Here is a 14635-nt window from a genome sequence, read left to right as displayed (position 1 = left end):
TGTATCCCGGGACTTCAGGGGCTCTGGGCCAGCCTGCTCCCAGCACTACCTGTGCAGGTGGAAGTGGAGACCCCGCCTACCAGGGAAGCCACCCCTACCCGTCAGGCTGGGTCCTCTGCTACCCTCAGTACTAAGGAACCAAGCAGCCCCTGCTGATACTGGTGAATGCCTTCCTCCCCCGACTCAGTTCTTGGCCTCCAAATCCCACTGCCTCTGCACAGCCCGCGGGCTTGTCCTGACGCCCCTCCAACCCCCACGGGAGCCAATAAGCACAAGACCACTGTCAGACAGCAACGCTCAGGGCCAGCAGCATCTGCACCTTTATCCACAGGCTGGGCGGCTGGGCCCAAGATACCACCAAGAATCACTCTATAAAACCCAGAGGAAACAAGGAAAAATTTTAAGTCCAAGGAATGGGGCCAAGGTCACGCAGAGAGGTCACTGTTATCAAAACGCTCCTGGTCATACACTTCCGCCACCACCTTGCGGCCAGCAAACCAGCGCCCATTGAGAGCCTGGATGGCCTTGTGAGTCTCGGAAGCCATGGAAAACTCCACAAAAATCTTGACAATGATCTCCGCGTCCTCCTCCTCGCCCTGCTTCTCCTGGTAGATGATGACACGGTTGACAGCACCAAACTTGCCACACTCCTCAGTCACCTCCCCCTCCAGGTCGTCATCGATGTCCTTGGGGTCCACCATGTTGCGCAGAACCATCACTGTGGACTGTGGGAGGGACAGCTGAGAGCTGTGGCTAGCCGGACCACCCGATCCTGCCCAGCCCTACCCCCACCCGCCGGCCCCGCCGCCCACCTCCTGCTTGCGGAGGAGCTTCTGCATCACCATGTGGCGGGCGCTGCTGCCTGAGATGCTCATGTGCTCCTGCTCACTCAGCATCTCCGGCCGCTCTGACTCAGGAAACAGCTCCTCCTCCTCCTTCTCTTTCTTGGGCTCCAGGAGGCCGAGTGTCGGTGGGCTGGCCAGGATGGGGTTCACCACTCCCACAGAAGGAATGGTGACCGGAATGGGAGGCCGGGCTGGGGTCACACCTGCAGCAAATCCACCAGGTCCAGTAGTCACTTTCCCCACCTCTGCCATTCCCAAGAAGGAGCACAGCTGAACTGCTGGGGGCATGGAGGGCTCAGGCCGCTAATTAAGGGCTTCGGGCCCAGAGGAGAGGAGCAGGGGAAGGAGGAAAACTCTGACCCGCCCAGGCTCACCTGTGATGACTCCAGGGGCCTGGGCAGCCATGACAGCCTGGGGCAAAGCCCCCAGAGGCTGGGCCAAAGTCAGTGCAGGGGACACCAGTCCAGGTGTGGCTAGGGTACCCAGTACTGCTGCTCCAGCCACTGCTTCCTGCAACCCGAAAGGTCACTGTGCTTAGTCCCCAGTCTGGCTGTCTCCACTCAAAACCACTCTAACAGCCAGTCCCCAAAGGATCTGGGAGGGCCTGTCAACCACAATTGAACCCACAACTGCACCAGCCCTCACCTGAGCCGTAATCTTGGCTGTGGCTGCAGCTGCGGCCACAGCAGCAGCAGGCGGGAGGCCTCCAGGTGTAGCAGGTGTAAGCAGGGGCATGGGGGGTGTGACAGCCTTGCCCACCCGCAAGTACTGTCCACCCAGGTCAAAAAGGTTCATGGAAGACACGGCATCCTGGGACGACTGGGCCTTCTCATATTCTGCAAGGCAGGAGCAGCAGTGAGGGCCAACCAGTGTCGGGTGGGTCCCCGCCCCCCCGCCCCCCCGCCCCCACCCCCGCCTCCCCAAGCTCACCAATGAAGCCATAGCCCTTGTGCTTGCCAGTCGTGGGGTCTCGAGCCAGCGTGCAAGACTTGATCTTGCCGAAGGCCTCAAACACACTCTTGATATCGTCGTCTGAGAGGTCCTGGTGCACAGAAGCCACGTAGATGCGGTTGAAGGCTCGCGCCTCCTCGGCCAACTGGTCTATGATGGGCTGGGCCTGCCCTATGTTGCTGGGTCTGCCCACCTGGGAGAGAGGCAGATGAAGAGCCCCCAGTCAGGCCAAGCCTGGTCACTCAGGCTCCTGGCAGCACTGCTGTGCATCTCCTGGGTGACTAAAGACAAAGCTCTCCACACACCGACCCCAAGTTCTGCCTCCCTGGCCCTCACCTTGATGTTCCTGCCTCCCAGCATCACAGAGTTCATCTGCTCCAAGGCTAGCTGTGCAGCTTCCGGGACTTCGTACTCCACGAAAGCAAAGCCCTGGACACAGGAACACATTGTTAGGCCAGCAGAGCCAGGGCAGGGGCAAAGTGGGGCAGACCGACTCTCACCTTGTGCTTCATGGTGACGGAGTCCCAGGACATGTCAATGCTCTTGATGGGCCCAAAGGGGGCAAAGGCCTGGCGAATGGTGTCCTCCCCCAGCTCATAGTAAATGGAGCCCACGTAGACCCGGCACATGATGGCCAGTGCCCGCTGTCGCTGAGCTGCCATCTGAAGCAGGACACAAGGGGAGAGAGAGCCACTGGCTTGTGAGGGGGTGGCAGGAGGCTGGGCAGCCCATTCCCCTCCTGGCCCACCCACCCAGCTCTGCTGTGGGGAGGGCTCCCCACACGGCAGTGTGGTGCAGGCTCAGCCCCTGCAGTCAGGGTGGTGGGGGTCAGCACGACCCCACCCCATGGAAGGAAAGCCAGGCCCAAAAGCAGGACGTGGACACACCCTGGCCCACCCGGGTCCCAGGCAGACTGGCAAAGCTGACAGTGGTCCAAAGGCAGGGCCACGCGCCCTCCAGTCTGGGGCCAGGCACCCGGGTGGGCTGGGAGATCCTCCCAGGGTCCTGGCCAAGTGCTCCGACAGAGAGGGAAGGGGAGCTGCCCAGGCTGCAGGGACCCACGGGTGTGGAGGCAAGAGAGGGGGCAGAAGACAGGGCAGATACCGCCCAGAAGAGACCCCAGGGAGAGGGTCAGGAGCCTGGACAGGGGCTCCCTGGAGAAAAGACGAAGAGCAGCCACCGGCGCAGGGCCGACTCGGGCTGGGGCTTGGCGCTCTGCAGGCCCCCGTGCTGTGAACCCTCATCAAAAAGGGCAACCTACTCCTAGGGACATCGGGAAGTGGCAGAGCCTCCAAAAGGAGAAGCCCCTGCTTGGGCAGACGCTGCCTCCACACTGGGGCAAGCTGCAGTTGTGCAGAGGGACCTCCCCATGCCCTGGAGCAGTGCTCCCGCCCTGCTGCCTCACGCACCACATGCCAGGCAGAGCAGGGAGGATCCCAGAGCCGCTTGCAGTGGGCCACCGGGAGGAGCTGGGCCTGGGGAGGAGACCACAGGCCTGGGGCAGGCCAAGGAGACAGGGACCTGGTTCTAGCCCCTTGACAGGGGATCCTGTGCCCTCATAAGGTTCCCTATAACCAGAGGCCAGTTTCTTTAGATACACCAAGTGGCCCAGTTTAGGCCAGGCCTCCCCATCACTCAGAAGGGATCCTAAAAGTAAGGTCCACATCTCCCCCAAACTAGATTTTCCCCCAAACAGGACATCCCACCTCAAACTAGGCTCTTAACAAATAGGCCTCAGGCTCCCTGCTGAGACCAAGGACCACCCCCCAAAGGTGGCATCACGTCCCCTCTCGCACCAGACACCCCAGACATGGAATCATCTGCCCCTCAGGTCAAAGTTCCCCAAGATAGGAGTACATCTCCTCTTTAGTGTGGGCTCCCCAACAGCAAGTGTGCCAAGAGCCCTCTCCCTGACTTGTCCCACAGACAGACACTTCCTAGAGAGAACACTGGGTCTGTCCGGCCCTCGAGGACAGGGCCATGGCTCCCCATGAGAGCAGCATGCCCAGGGATGGACCCCAGAGAAGGCCATGTTTCCCCCTTCAGACTCCCCAGAGTGGGGCCTGGCCTCCTCCTTAGCCTGCCTCTGGGGGATGAGGGGCACCTCCTTCCCAGACTCCTCTGCTGATGGCAGCCAAGGCCACAGCCACAGTCACTGCCTGCTCCCCGGCCAGGTGGCCTCTACACCTTGCTGCAGCCAGGCCCGAGGCCCAAGTCCTTGTCCTTCCCTCTCTCGTTTGCTTGGGTGCCCCCAGCCCCCCAACCCATCCATCCGTCCTCCCTCCAGGGTTTGATGGGGCCGTGAGATAAAACCCTTCTCTCCTCGGGGGCCTGACCCCAACCCAGGAGCCCGAGCAGCCTGGAGACTGGCAGAGCTGGAGGCCCGGACGGTGCACCCTGTGCGTGCAGGCGGCATGGGTGCAGGTGGGCCTGGCATGGGCAGCTACCCTCCTGGCCGGCTGCCCTCCGCAGTTACCTGGCCGGTTAGTTTTAACGCGGGCCCTCGTTAGAGCAGAGCAGATGCAGGCCTCCCCAGGGGCGGTCCTGGGGTGGGAGCCCCCCACACCACTGGCCCCGCCACGCCTGGCGCTCTGCTGCGCTCGTCCCGAGCTGGCGGGCAGGGCCGGCTAGGGGAGCAAGGTCCCCAGCACGCGGGCTGCACTGCCCCCCTCTAGCCCTGACTAAGGACATGAGCCCCGGAAGAAGTGAGCATGTCTATTGACCGATTGCAAAGGTGAGAGAGGATCTCCAAAGCCCATTGTCACTGCTGCCATCTGAAAGACAGTAAAGACAGAGTTCAGTCTGTTGGAGCCGAGCAGTCTCCGCTCTCGTCACACCTCACGCAGACAGCGGCAAGGCCCGGAGTCCCCGCCCTGCCAGGAGGCCCACCTGCCTTCCCACACTGCCGGCCAGGGCCGGCCGCCGGCACCTGCCCGGGGGGGCCTCAGAGCCCCAGGTGCCCCGCCCCACAGCCTGGCCGGCGGGGGCAGAAGGAGGGGGGGGAGGAGGAGGAGAAGAGGAACGGATGGAGCATGGTGAAGAGCCAGAGCATTTCCTGGCAGAGTGAATGTCTGAGGGTTGGGCAGGGGCAAGGGGCAAGGGGCTCGAGGCCCAGGGACCAGTCAGCCTCACCCCGTCCTCTTCCCCACAGCTGCTGCAGCCTCCGGCCACACATCTAGAACAGGGCCCCGTGGAGGCACCCCCAGCCTGTCCTCTCAGTCCTGGGCCCCGGGCCGGTGGTTGGGACTCACTGCAGCAGGGGTGGGGGCCTGGCTGCGCTTATCCAAGGCCGTGGGGGTGGGGAGGAACCCCTCTACATGTGGCACCACCAGCCATGCAGCCTCAGGGCACATGGGCTCAGGGGTGACCTGAAGCCACAGTCTGAAGTCCAAGAAGAGGAGCCACCTGGGGAAGGGAGGGGGCGCAGGCCTACAGAGGAGGGGTGGGAGGGGGCCGTGGGCACTCAACAGGTGGGGAAGGCTGGGCCACTCGTGCCTCAGGGAGAAACCCGGGCGTCCCAAGAAGGAGTCCTTGAGAAACCGAGCACCACGACACCTTGTGGGGACGGCCGCAGGCACAAGAGAAGGAAGAGAAGGAAAAGGAGGTGGTGGAGGTGGCGGGGAGGGGTGGCCGAGGCTCCCCGGCCCAGGCGGGGCGGGTGGCCTCCGGCGGAGCCAGCACCACAGCCGGAGGGTGGGACCGGGCAGCTCACCTGCAGGTTGGTGAGCTGCTGCTGCTGGTGTGCGATGGTCTGCTTCACCAGCACGCTCTTGATGCTCTGCTCCATGGCGTACTTCTTAGCCTGCGAGAGAAAGTGGTGAGGAGCACTGGGGGGCCCGGCCTGTGGGAGACGGGCCTTCCTCTGCCCGACTGCTTCCCCAGGACCATGGTGCCCCGGGAAGTACACTCTCACCTTCTGGAGGGCCTCCTGCTGCTCAGGCGTCAGGGGAGGCAGTCCCAGCTTGGCGGCTGTGCTCTGCCCGTTCTCCATCTTGATGGAGTCTGTCCCCTGGTGGTGGGGAGCAGGGACGTCATTAAGAACCAGTTCAAGACCTCCTTCACAGGGCTCCAGTAGCCCCACCCAATCCATCTCCCCCTACAACTGCACATGGCCTCCAGCTCAGCCCGTCCCCAGAGACAGAAAGGGCCTAGCACAAACTCTCTCCTGCCTGGCCTGGACGCAGGTCTGCCCACCTTACATCCCTATGCCTGTCGCAGGCCTGTCTCCTCCAGAACGACGAGCAGGACACACACTGAGGCAGGCAGGTACCCTGGGGGCCCTTGGCCAACCCAGAGCTGCTGCAGGACCCAGGCCCCTGAGGTGTCACCAAGACAGGCAGCAAGTAGTCAGAGGGGCCCAGCCCTCATGGAACCTGTCCCACACTGAGAGAGCTGGCCTCAGCCAGTCTCCGAGGCAAGGGTGGGGACCAGAACTCTCTGGATATACTGGGACTCACTCCTGGATGGCCTGACACCCAGGCCCTCACATCTTCTCACGGCCCTAGCCATGGCCACGGACTCGGTTTCCCTACTCCGGATGGGTTTTGGCGACCAATCAGAGAGCAAGAATGGGCAAGGGCCTCCCTCCCAGCACACCTCTCTGCAGTACCATATCCCCCATCCCCGCACACTGTAAACAGTGCCCGGACAGTTGCTGTCCTAGGCCATGACAGCCCCAAAGGAGGGTTCCAGCCCACTTTCGCCAAACTCCTCCCTGGGCTGACCTCAGTGCCCCGGGAAGAGAAGCCAGGAGCAGATCAGATTGGGGGTGGGGGGCGCAACACCAAAGTGGACACCTGCCAGCACCCTAGGCGAGCACAGGGACGAGGAGATGCTTTGGCGGTAGTGGTGGCAGGCTCCCAGCCCACTGCAGACCAGAGGGGCGCTACTAGGATTATGTTTACATGCCTTCCATCAAAATTCATTTCTAAGCTCTTTGCAGGGGGAGGAACACAACTGTGTGAGCTGGAAGAGGAGCACGGCCACCAGACCAAGGAGGGCACTGTGTCAGGGATCAGAGCACACCTGACTATCCAACAGCTGCTCCAGAGGGGATGTTCTGCAGCCCCCAGCACCAAGCCTTGGGAAAGACAGCAGAGAAGAGAGGCAGGCCCCCAGCACAGGAATGATGAGCAGGGACAGAAGTACAAAGGAGGCAGGAAGGGGCTGGCTGACACAACCCCCCAAAACCACCATCCTAACCAGCTGGAGTGCTGGGTTTGTTTCCAGCACAGGGTCAAAGGGCAGAAAGCCCTGGAGGCCCCTCCTCTGGCGACCCAGTCGAGCTCCTGGGAGGCTGTCCTCTCTGCTCTCAGAGCTGGCCCCAAGCCCAGTTCTCCTTAGTGGAATAGAGGCCCAAGAGCCAGGGGCTCTGGTTCGAGAGCAGGCTGTCACCATGGTAATCAATGCCAACCCCCTCTCAGCCCCTTAGCAACTTTTCAATCTGTTCTTTGTCTTGATAAACAAAAGGCCCTTCTCCTCCCAACCAATGGCTGGCTGGATAGCCAGCCAGGGTCGGGGAGGGCTGGCTAGAGGGACAACCTGGCCCCCTTGCCCATCAGCTCCAGCCCCCATAACTTCCCAGGACCCAGGCTGCATACCATGCCCCTCACCCATGTGTGCTGGCAGGCCTGTCCCCAACAGGCCTCCAGGCCACCTTGTTGAGCCCCTACGGGAACCCTCTGGAGGCAGGTGCTGCCATGGAGAAGCATAAAGAATCTTATTACCCAGCGACAAGGCCCAGCTTCCCCCCAAAGGACACACACCCCTGGGCCAGGCGACCAGAACAGGACAGGCTCTCCCACGCCCAGCTGGAAGCCCTGTCCCAGCCCCCAAGACCTGTGCTTTGTTTTATATGTCATTTTGCTTTGCTGTTTTATTCAAATTAGAGATCTAAAGTGAAACTCTGTATCTCTGGCTCTTAACAATACTCTGTATATTCTGCAACAGCACGTCTGCCTTTCTGCAGGACACCAATGGCTAAGTGCAGGCACCGGCCGAGGTGCATGCCCCACCTGACCATAACCACCATCTGCCTGGTGTCTGAAGACAAACGAGGCTGTGACGCACCACAGAAACAGGGCAGACGCTAAGTGAAGGCAGGGAGGAGGAGGCTGGAGCCAGGCCGGAAGCTGGCCAGCTGGTGAGACAAGCATCTCCGCCCAGAAGGCAGAAAAGAGTCCCTTGGGCTCCTCCCACCCCATCCCTAGCCAGGTCTCTCTGGGCCCAGGGACACGCAGGCAGGCGGGTGGGCAGGCAGGCAGGCGGGCGGGCAGGCAGGCGGGCGGGCCTGAGGGCAAGAATGCTTAAGGTCAGTACCTGTGGAGGTTTCCATTTGTCTCCCGCTGCCACCACTGCCGCCGCCGGCTCGGACCCCCCTCCTTGCTGGCCATTGACCTGCTGTAGGCAGGAAGGAGATGCTGTAACGGACATTAAAAAGACCCAGCCACCCAGGCCCTCTCTCACCTTCCCTAGTTAAGAGCTGAGCTCCACATGGACCAGCAAGGGAAGCCAGGCAGGGACACAGGGAGGGACCAGCTCTGATTTGGCCCCTGAACATTCCTGACGCTGCCCCATCCCACCTCACCCTGCCCATTCCTCCAGCACACCTGCAGCTGCCCAGCGCCCTGGCACAAGGGGCTGGCCTGGCAGAAACCACAGCAGAAACTGAGACAGCCCCAAGTTGGCAGCTAGTCCCCAGAAGGGACAGAGAGAAAGCAAAGCTGGGCTCCTGCCCCAGGCCAAAGGAAAGACACCCTCCCCGGGCCTAGAGCTGCTCTCTGTCCACACAGCTGAGGTCCTAAAGATCAGTTCCTTTCCTGCTAGCAGGCTGGGCCAGGCCGGAGAGGACAAGATGACAAGGGTACACATGGCTGTCTCCCTCATTCCCTCCTGAAGCAGACGGGGACACCTCTCTAGTACCCTGTACACGTTAGGCCACCCACAGCTCAGCGTCAGTCCCAACGCCTTCACCTGGGCCAGGTGGCACGCCCCTCCTGAAGACAGCTCTGAGGACTGCCCTCTGAGTGGCAGTGCCAGGCAGGTGTTCTGCACATGTAAGCCTCCCTCCCCAAGCAAACTGCCCAGGGCTATCTAACTCTAGTAGAGTGGACAAGAGCTTGGCCACACCCAGCCCTCCCCAAGAGGGGCTATGGAGCACTGCCATGAAAAGCCAGCCCAATAGAAGAAGGAGCTTCTGCCGCAGCTTAGCAGGGTGTCAGGGCAAAGAAAGGCCAAGGGCAGAAGGGGGGCAACATCACAGGTATGAGATCTTAGCAGAAAGGCCTTGAGACCTTCCCCACCTTCTCAGAAGCCACACAGCACAAACTCACTCTCAGCTCAAGGACACATCCCAGACATCTGGAACACAGGGGGCAGCCATGCCCATCCTCGGTGCCTCACATACAAAGCCAAAGGCTGGGTTGACATGGCCAGAGCATGTCTCAGGAGCTCGAGCCTCAAAGGAGAGACGGCATGCAACCCAACTGCACTGGAGATAATGGCCAGTGTCACGGAGGCTGTGGCCAACCCAGCCCTGATACTTGCCTAGAACCCCTCTGAACTTGGCACCACTGCTGCTTACACTGTGCCCCAGAGAGAGACCAAGGAAAGGGGGGCCCTCTGCCACAGGCCCCACCCAGTGGGTGAACGGCATCTGGGAACAGGGTCAGAGTCTAGCTTTCCCCCAAGTCCCCTGGCAGCCCTTGGAACACACCCAGAGCAGAGGCTGCCCCTTAAAACCCATAGCAAGAGGCCTCTTCATGTCTGGGGATGCAATCCAACTATAAGACCCCTGTGAATAGGGTCAACTTAAGGGCACATTTATAAATTACTCCCTATTCTCCCAAATTACTGTAATAGTCAACACAGCAACCGGGACAGCACTGAGATCAGAATACAGCTTAGAAGAGACTTCGCAGAAAAATTTAATCCACAAGGGACTCCACAAAGGACATGTCACCCCATTCATGGCAGAAACAAAGTCCCCAGGCCCATGGAGCCTAGGGGTCCATTCCAAGCAGATACTAAGAGAGCTTGGAGGAAATGGCCATCTACCCTCACAGCCAGTCACATGCTGGCCTCCTAGGGCAATGAACACAGCCGGCAGTGCAGTCATAAAGCCCCCAGCACCAGGCAGCAGTGCGTTGAGGGGCAAGAAGCCCGCTCTGGGGTGGGGGAGGGGTGCAGCCCCTTGATTCTGGGACACAAACTCCTAACCTGCCACTGATCAACAGCCCAGGGCAAAAGGATTATTTCCACTAGAAAACCAGAAAAGTAAGTACTTAATGTCTCCAGGCGTAGGGCTCTTCAGGCCTGCCTCCGGGGGCTGGCAGGAAGATTCGGTGAGCAGCTCTAAATACTTAAGGCAATCTCAGTACATGGCAAGCAACCCATAGGGTTTGGTGATTATTAGTGTTATCATAACAGCCAGAGTCAAGTCCCCACTGCAGGGCCTTCTGTCTGGTCCCTTCACATGGTGCCATGCGGTCCACTGCACGGCCAGGCTCTGTGCTGGACACTGCAGATGCAGCACAAGACAGGACACATGCCAACCAGCACCTACATGAAATCATGTCTGTAGCTAATAAGCGCAAAATCAAGCACAGGGTGGGAAGAAAGGGACTACAAGGCATACTCGGCCACAGCAGCCAGGGAAGTCCTCTCTGAAATGACATGTGGGCCGGGACCCACAGAAGGAGAAAATAAGCTAACGTGTCCCTGGGGAGAGGAGAGGGTTCCAGAGCTCCTGCCAGGTGGAACTCAGGGATGATGATCCCAAGTGGGAGTAAATCCAGGTGTCAAAGGAAAAGGCTGTGGCTGGGTTCTGCAGCCGCCAGGTGGACGACAAGCCCAAGTGAGAAGAGGCACTTCTGCATCCTCCTGGGTTCTTCTCCACCAGATCGCCGTCAGCTGGGTTCAGTGCCCCTCCATCCCACCTCCCACGAGAGCTGAAGCACAGCTTAAGACAGCAAGCCGGGGGGAGGGTATAGCTCAGTGGCACAAAGTGTGCTTAGCAGGTACGAGGTCCTGAGTTTGATCCCCACTACTGCCGTTAAACAATAAATCAATCAATCTAGTTCATTACCTCCCCACCTAAACAAAGACAGCAAACCAACACTGCTCAGCATGCATGGACCACCAGACAGAACATGCTCTTGCTACGCCCAACAAGGACAGTAGAAAAGAAGACAAGCCTTCTAGAAGCCTATCCATTCAAAAAGTTAGAAAAGGAACGTGTTAGACCACAGGCTGGACCTCATTTCCAGAAGCTGATGAGGTAAGCCTGGATCTTTACAATTTATATGTGCCTACTAATATACATACATTAACCTCTTGAGGACTCAGATGGGCACTGAACATTCTTATTGAAAACCCCAGCTTAGAGTTCAGGCTTATTGCTCACGTCCACTACTAAGAGGCCACCTGCATCTGGCACTGTGCCACAGCAGAGCTGAGCTACAATTCCCACCTCAGGCCCCATGAGCAAGGGTGCTGCAGGCTCCAGCCTCCAGCGCCCACCAAGGCCGGGGCATGGTGTGCATGCAGCTCTGTGATGCCTGGGGAGACGAGGCACCCACCTTCACTGGCGTCTTTTCCACCTCCACTTTCCCAGGAGTTTTGGTCCTTGTCTCCAAGCCTCCCTCCCTTCACCATCCAACTCTGGTGACTTCACAGTCACCAAGTCCTAACCTTTCCCTCTTCTCTAACTTTCCTCTCACAAAGGTAGTTGCTTCTGCGGCTTCAACAGGAAGCAAGATGTGGCAGAAAGAAAAAGACGTTGGCCAGACCTGAGAATCACACACTGGGCCCTCCTCATAGCCTGGGGCCTCTCTCTCACTGGGAGTCAGTTTCTGCCCCAGTAAAACAGGTTCAGCCCCCTCACTGGGTGTCAGCCCCCACCTCAGGGCTTGGCCAAGGCAGTCTAAATACACTCCCTGACCCTCAGATGTCTCTCCTATCTGTTCAGCCTCCTGCCACCTACAAAAGTTGCCTTCTCAAACAGGCCTCACCACATCAGTCTGAGTACAGGTTAGGGGGAGGGTGGCAGGTAAACAAAGGGATGAAGAACCGTGTGAAGGGTCCAGGAAGGGAGTCAGTCGCGTAAGCCTGGGAGGAAGAAGAGTGAGGGAAGACTTCACCACGGAAGTGTTGTGGTTGCCCATCTATGCTAATCACTCCACGTGACTGCAGGGAGGTGAGCACTAAGCAGGGCTGGAAGGAGTCCTTATTCTGGGTGTCCACACCCTACCCCCTACCCTCCCAACTCCCCCAGCACGGCTCCTCTAGGAACCCAGTATATGGACACCCGGGGCGGGAACTGGTCTCCAGTGCCCACTAGACCCCCGAAGAGGGCAAGGGCTGCCTCTAGTTCCCCACTGTTCCCAATCCTCGCACAGTGCTTGGGACAAAGTGAATGCTCAAGAAACATGTAATGAGAAATCACGTCTTCCCTTTCTGAGTGGGAACTGCAGGATGGAGCCCTTGTTAGCTGGTAACCATTCTCCGCTGAATATCTGCGGAGAGCAGATTCACAACTGTGTACGCAAGAAACCAAGGCCACCTTCCTCACCAGGCCCGGATCCCCTCCTACAAGCCCCCGCACGCTCAGCGGCCCCCTTCACAGAGGCGGGAGCAGAGACGCCAACACTCTCAGGAGCTCCGCCTTCAAGTCGTGGACACAGGCGCACCCCGTCGGCGGAAGGGAACGACGGCCGCCGGACCCCACCCTGAGACCGCCCGCTGGGGCCTGGCCCGCCGCACCGCAAAAAGACCCGGTTCCGGGAGCGACTGGGCCCCCAAGACGCAGCCATGGCCCGAGCCGCCCGAGACCCTCCCGCTCTGGCCGCCGGAAGTTCAAGCTTGCGGGCCGGAAGCTGCGGCCGCAGGCCAGCCCCCAGCCTCGTGCCCGCCCCCGCCTCGCGCGGCCAAAGGCCGCGGGAGCTTGCGCGGGGCCCGGGAAAGACCGCCGCGTCCCCGGGGAGCCCTCGGCGCCCAGGCCAGGCCGACAACCCGCTCCCGCCACGTGAATAGTGGCCCGCGGTCACGGGGGTTTTACTTACTAGAGCTATGGTCGCCGTCGCCATCTTGCGCCCGTCGCGGCTGTCGCGCGCGCGCCACACGCTTCGGCTTCTACCGCGGTCTCGCGCTATCTGGGCGCCGGCGAAGACGCCCTCGGAAGGATGGAACTCTCGCGATAAAAGGTGCTTTCTCCAGAGACGTGGAAGGAAAAGGGAATGAGCTTCCGGTGCCGGGAGAGACTGTTAACGCTCGGAGAAGGGCGGCCGGAAGGGGCGGGGCGCGGTCGGAGGCGCGGAACGCTGTCGGGGAAGCTGTCGGGGGCGGGGGCGATGGCCGGCGCACTCCGCCGCCCCACCCTCCGCCGGTGTCAGTCCGGCCCCATCACGCTGTCGCTTCGCCCCCTCGCTGCCCTCTGGCTGCCGCTCCATTTCTCAGCCTCCTTCACAGGAAGACGTAGGTGATGGCCCTCCTTGGCGCCCGAGGCAGGGCACAGGACGGCCGGATCCCCTCCAGGGCGTGAGTTGAGAAAGGTGACAAAGAATCGCTGTATTTCAGACTCAGATTGCGAGATGCATCTCCTTTGCATCATAACAGCTCTGAATGTGCCTACCCATGGATGGGGTGTCCTCACTTAATTGGCAGCATTTTCTCTTTCGTAGTGGTTCATAAAACAGTAGTGCATCTTAAAACTGATGGCGTCGTAGAGACAGTGGTGAGAGACAGGCTTGTGACCCAGTCCCGTGGGAAAGGCATGCGCGGGAATCTCCTTAGTTCCCGAACTGTTTGAAGGCTCCAGGTGTCCATCCTTGGCGTGGAGCTGCCCCGGACGTTTGCTGCATGCCACACCCAGTCCGAAGACCCTAACTCAGCGAAGCTCAGGCCCTGAGAGTGCCAGCTTAGCAACTTTAGTCTGCCTGAGGCAGCAAGGTGTCTCCCCCAGCTAGGCAGGTCTCTTCTCAATCCTGGGAGAGTGTAACATGAAATACAGACGCCCCTAGCAAAATACGACAATATTTTCCTCATCTCCCTTCCCTCTAAAATGATAGGGAAAGGATTTTATAAAGTCAGAAACCCCTGAAGACAAACAGGTGGACTATTGTGAAACTGGAGAAAGTGGACGGTGGGAGCTGCTTGGGCATACTGGAGGTCAGTGTCCAAGTCCAAGAGGTGGCTCATGAAAGTGCAGTTGTGAAAAGAGACTCCAGACCTCAACCTCTACCTGCAGTGGCTGGGAGGTGAGCCAGCAGAGGCGCTTTCAGGGTTGGCCATTGAGGGCATGTCCTATTCCGTAAGTGGGGGAATAGGTGAAATCCCCACCCTGTCTGCCACGTCCAGCCCTGGCCCCCAGCACGTGTCACCCACAGTCCTCAAAGAGAAGTGCACCTCTCTGTAGTAGCTTCCAACTCAAAAGGAAAGCCTGGCAGCTGGGAGGTAGTCAGGAGAATGGCCTGGCTAGATCCCTGACCTCCACACTCACCAGGCAATAAGCCCCAACCACTAAGATCATCTCATCTCGCCCTTAAATGCAACTGGGCAACCCAGGATCACCAGACATGTGAGGAAGAGGACAAAAGCAAAAACGGAAAAGGGGAGGGGACTCAATGAACAGAGCCAATAAAGCAAGCAGAAGAAGGAAAAGAGAACAGCTAAAACCGTGTCCTCAGAGATGTTAGAGAGGATGTTGCATCCAGAAACAATAAGAGGCCATGGCGGGGAGGGGATAGCTCAGAGGTGGAGCATGTGGTGCTTAGCATGCACAAGGTCCTGAGTTCGATCCCCAGTGTCTCCGTTATAAACAAACAAACCTAATTACTTCCCTC

The 14635-nt window shown here is 59.6% G+C and overlaps 1 protein-coding gene across 6 annotated transcripts; it reads right to left on the bottom strand.

The window, feature by feature from the left end:
- Nucleotides 1–297: 297 nt before the first annotated feature.
- On the bottom strand, nucleotides 298–13088 carry PUF60 (poly(U) binding splicing factor 60). Of its 6 annotated transcripts, none has more exons than XM_031439828.2 (12): nucleotides 12857–13088; nucleotides 8115–8195; nucleotides 5710–5805; nucleotides 5509–5598; nucleotides 4520–4570; nucleotides 2297–2458; nucleotides 2133–2225; nucleotides 1776–1989; nucleotides 1491–1681; nucleotides 1220–1355; nucleotides 813–1048; nucleotides 298–725 (listed from the first exon to the last, which is right to left on the bottom strand). In XM_031439828.2, the coding sequence occupies exons 1-12, from the start codon at nucleotides 12878–12880 to the stop codon at nucleotides 426–428; spliced, it is 1674 nt and encodes a 557-aa protein (XP_031295688.1). In that variant the 5' UTR covers nucleotides 12881–13088; the 3' UTR covers nucleotides 298–425. The 6 variants fall into 6 exon arrangements, with proteins under 6 accessions (XP_031295688.1, XP_031295689.1, XP_031295690.1 ...); XM_031439829.2 differs by having other exon boundaries at nucleotides 8115–8192; nucleotides 12857–13076; XM_031439830.2 differs by lacking the exon at nucleotides 4520–4570.
- Between the last annotated feature and the right edge of the window lie 1547 nt (nucleotides 13089–14635).

This window comes from Camelus dromedarius, chromosome 20, assembly GCF_036321535.1.
Source record: "Camelus dromedarius isolate mCamDro1 chromosome 20, mCamDro1.pat, whole genome shotgun sequence".
In the NCBI taxonomy this organism is placed as follows: Eukaryota; Metazoa; Chordata; class Mammalia; order Artiodactyla; family Camelidae; genus Camelus; species Camelus dromedarius.
The sequence above is the reverse complement of the archived record's forward strand: the minus strand, read 5'-3'. Positions and strand labels throughout refer to the sequence as shown.